A 4,416-nucleotide genomic window follows, 5' to 3' on the forward strand; every position below is an offset into this window, starting at 1 on the left:
ATCTCTCTCTCTCTCTCTCTCTCTCTCTCTCTCTCTCTCTCTCTGGGGCAAAGGTCATTACGTGCATGTGCCTTGCGGAGCAACATGAGGGCAAGCTTAGCAGAGGAGGTAGGGAGATGCATGTGCTAGGCGAGGGAGGTGGAGGGAGAAGGTAGGCACTGCGGAAGGAGCAACTCGCAAAGGATTAGAGGGAATGCGCTGTTGGCAGGCAGCAGAAGACGACACGTGTGTGTATGTGTGGGGGGTACATTACAAAAAAAAAAAAAGTGTGTGTTGGGGAGGGGGGAATGAGAGTATTGTGTTTTCGTTTAGTATGTGGCAGTTGTTAACTAGAGTCGGTGCCAATATAATCTATGGCATCTGCGTGTTTTATTTTGGGGGAAGGGGGACGATAGCAAGCCCTTAGCATTAGGGCAAGATATTATGACCTGGGAGGCCGGGGGCGAAACTCGTGTCATAAAGTGCTGCCTGTGAAAACCACAACTGACACATCTTTTGGTCAAAGTTCAAAGAGATTGGAACTGGTCAAATATGGAACTGTTTAAAAAGCTGGCAAAGAGGCCAACAACGAGTCGCGCCAGAATTCCACACTCGAGGCATGATGATGGGAGCAGGCGATCAACATTCGACTCCCGCGCCGGCCAGGTCGTCGGCAGAGATCAATCTCTACCTTTCCACGGGCTGCCTCAGCGCTAGCGAGTCCTACGCGAAGGACGCCCACAGTGGAGCTCTCCTCTTCTCTCTCTCGGTGCCCGGCTTCTGCGGCTCGGGATCTCCCGTGCTTTCAGACGCCCATGGAGCTCCGCTGCTGCACTACACAGAAAAGGTAGTATGTCCTCTTACATCGGGGAGAGAGAGAGAGAGAGAGAGAGAGAGAGAGAGAGAAGGCCGGTTTGCTTAGTTTGTTTCTGGGTGCACAGGGAAGCATGCTCAGCTCGAAAGTAGACGTGTTCAAAGGAGATGCTGGGGAGGGGGGTGCCTTGGCCTTCACGGTGAAGGAGAAGTCCTCTCTCTTCTCCCAAATCTTTCACATCTTCATGGCCGGCTCCCCTTCAGATGGTCCCCCTGACTACACGCTCAAACCAGCTTCTAACTCACTCAAAATCTTCCGAAACGATGTCGTCGTCGCCAAGGTAATGCAGATCTTCCTTACAGCAATTCCCAAAACTGGCATATCAATTAGAATTAGAACTAGCGCATCCTCCACAACTTGGAGCTTGGTAGCATAAAAACTCACAAATCTTCATTATGTGACTATCATGATTGGTAGAAATTGGAGCGCTAATTGAACTTTGGTCCCTACCTCGCATCTAGTACCATACATTTATTGGTCTAAGTTTTGTGAAAGCTAAAGACGATCTTTCAATTGGATGATGCACATAGGTGTGCGAACTAAAGCCTACAAAAGAGAATAATATATGTATTTTGAGTTAAAACTTAGGGCCCCACTACCTTGGTCTAAGAAAATGCAATGATCCTGATGTAAGCTAGAGAGATGGTTTTATTGTTGTTATTATTGAAAGGTCCACTAGAGCAAACATGTGAGCATATTTTATGGTTCTAGATCTTGTATTGCTCCTATTATGCAAGGTTCAATCCCTTCTCATAACATTATCGACTTCCCTAACTAGTAAGTTCTTACGGCGTAAGTTGCTCTTATGTAAACATGCTGCCAAAAACACAGGTGCTTTGTTGGCAAGACGGGCAAGAAATGAGTTTTAAAGCTAGTAATACGTCACTTTTCTCAAGTGGTGAGACTAAGTTCTACCTTCTATGCATCACAAGCTTACACGCGGTTTTATGGTCTTTTTTGTCCTTTTTTGCAGGCCAAAGGAGGTTCCTTATTTTCTAAGGTCGACTATCAAATCACAGTTTTTCTTGACATTGATCAAGCCATGGCTGTGCTGTTAGTGGCCATATATGATGACAAACGCCCAAAATCAAGTTGAGGACGAGGAGGAGGAGCAGGTTGTGGAGGTGGGGGTTGGAGAGACGATTTGCGTCGTGAAGTTTTTACTTAGAAATATGTAAATGAGCTGTAAAGTAAGCATACATTTTATGATTTCTTTTATTATCTAATTAATTTTACTTAGAAATCAATGTAAATGGGTTGTAAAATAAGCATAAATCTTTTATTATCTAATTAATTTTACTTAGAAATCAATGTAAATGAGCTGTAAAATAAGCATAAAATGTTTTTCTTTTATTATCTAATTAACCACACATTTCAAATTGCATATAATACCATATTATGTACCCAAGTGGATACCCTTGTATTGAATATTGAGCGGAATGGAGGGAAATACAAGGCATAATTAGGATATATCTTTATCTTTTATCCTCAATCTCACACCGTGGTTCTCAATATCTTTAAGCATAGTGTAATTCTTTAAAACATTTACCCGCACATGTAAGTTTTCCATAAATAATTGATTTTTGTGCTTATTGATTTATGTGGGATGCTAAATGGCCAAACACAATTTGTGGGGAGTTCATGGTATTTTATATTCGTTTACGTAATAGAGACAGACATTCATCTAAATTTGTACTTTCTTTGATGTTGCGAAAATTGAGCTAAATGTCTTGGGACACATTCCCAAAATGTACATAGGTTCTTTTTTTTTTCTTGAGAAAAAGATCCTTCTGATAGTTACTGAAACTGCCCATGGGGCTACAACCACCTCTGCTAGAGAGGGCTACAACAAACATAAGGGAGAGACTCTTCCACTGAAAAACAACATATATACAATGAGGCTAAATCAAGAGATGGGAGGAGGGAAAAGCCACACAGGTGGGAGGTAGTGCCACTTCAGCACACCCTGGACCATGGTGAAGAAAGGCCTAGGGCACCAGAGTTGAAGGAAAGCCTCTTTGTGCTCCCGCATATGGTTGGAGATGCCCTGAGTCTCTCGAATTGTCCTCTGAGAATGTGAACTACATGTGGAATAGGGATCCTATTGCTAGGGCTAGCTGCCAGGAGGCCTATATAAAGGGAGGTAGGGGGGAGGATCCAAAAGGCAATCCCTAGGTCTTTCACTAGAGTTAGGGGGCACGATCCAAAAGGAAATTCCTTAGACCTTTCATTGGTATCATATCCAAGTTTAGAAAACTCCATTTTTAGCTTGCATGACATGCAAGAGAAGTCCGGCTTACTCTCTCCCACACACACACACACACACACACACACACACGGCGTCAGCAACATGGGGTGCAGCAACCATTACACACAATCGAACCTGCATGTGCCCTACCTCAAATTACCCCGCTATGGCGTCAAACGTGATCACCTTGCCCTCGTGATCATTTTTCGTCTCTACAGTGCCAACTAATTCAGTCTCTACAACCCCCCCTAAACTGGTTTGCCTTGTGTGCCATTACTGCGAGTTGCCAATCTTCCATAACCCTCTTCTTTCACATTATATGGTTCCAAGAACCCTATTGGGTGGTCGACTTTTCCAAGGAGGTTTTCCCACGTACAGCGGCACTCCAAAGAGCCCTCCATTGTGCAGCAACCAAGTAGAGATTCACCTCAAAGGGCATCACCTTCTTTGAACAATTCGAAGGATTGTTCTTTGCAATGTATCCGAGATACCAACGGTTTGAATCTAAGAATTTCAAAGTATACCGGCTACGAGCCGACTCTTGAATCTAGAACCCACGCAACCTTTTTTGAAGTTCCAAGATTAACATTCGGGTTTTGAGCGGCTTGCAATTTTGAAGTTTAGTTTCTTTCAACCTCAAAGTTGTGGTTGCTCTTCGACTATTATCTGTCTGAAGGTTTTCAAGTGACTTTTGCCAAGCGGAAAATTCGGCAAATTGTTGCGAAGTAATGTCAAAACACGGGTCTTGAGGCTACACGCCGAAGGCAAGGGCCATATGGGCTACGAGCCACATCTAGGAGATTATGGACCTAGGCCATTGGGCATGAACTGCATGTGGAACAGGGATCCTAGGGCTAGGACTAGGAGCCCGTAGGCCTATATATGGGGAGGTAAGGGGCAGGATCTAAAAGGCATTGGATCTAAAAGGAATTTCCCTAGGCCTTTCAGGATCAATGTCCGTCTAGTGGCTCTGGTTGATTGTCCAGTTTAGAGGCTTTGTGATCGAAATATTTCACCTCATACGTGGCTCAACACTCCCAATGGAGCATAGTATTCTTATAGTAAATGGGCATTGCAAACAAAGTATTTCATCTCTTTTGTTTTGTGCAAAACTCACAATAGTGAGTGATATATTGATAATAATTCCAAAAAAAATACATTACAAACCCTGCTCACCCTTGAGCCAGGGGGCACAGACTATCAAACATCCATAACCCTCAAAGTAACATCGGCTAATTAATATGTAAGAAGGGAGCCACCCTGCAGAAGAGGAATCCAAATACAAGTAACCCTTCAATACATACCATAAATGCCG

At 43.7% G+C, this 4,416-nt stretch overlaps 1 protein-coding gene across 1 annotated transcript; it reads left to right on the forward strand.

The window, feature by feature from the left end:
- Window positions 1-554: 554 nt before the first annotated feature.
- Window positions 555-2,421, forward strand: LOC147433422 (protein LURP1-like). The gene is made up of 3 exons (XM_086492985.1): window positions 555-826; window positions 921-1,133; window positions 1,827-2,421. The coding sequence occupies exons 1-3, from the start codon at window positions 599-601 to the stop codon at window positions 1,947-1,949; spliced, it is 564 nt and encodes a 187-aa protein (XP_086349111.1). The 5' UTR covers window positions 555-598; the 3' UTR covers window positions 1,950-2,421.
- Window positions 2,422-4,416: the final 1,995 nt, after the last annotated feature.

This window comes from Adiantum capillus-veneris, chromosome 20 (assembly GCF_014529385.1).
Source record: "Adiantum capillus-veneris isolate H3 chromosome 20, ASM1452938v2, whole genome shotgun sequence".
Classification (NCBI taxonomy): Eukaryota; Viridiplantae; Streptophyta; class Polypodiopsida; order Polypodiales; family Pteridaceae; genus Adiantum; species Adiantum capillus-veneris.

Coding starts and splice junctions, on each gene's coding strand:
- LOC147433422 (XM_086492985.1), top strand. CDS start 599: ATGATGATGGGAGCAGGCGATCAACATTCGACTCCCGCGCCGGCCAGG. Junction 827..920: donor TGCTGCACTACACAGAAAAG/GTAGTATGTCCT, acceptor CTGGGTGCACAG/GGAAGCATGCTCAGCTCGAA. Junction 1,134..1,826: donor ACGATGTCGTCGTCGCCAAG/GTAATGCAGATC, acceptor CCTTTTTTGCAG/GCCAAAGGAGGTTCCTTATT.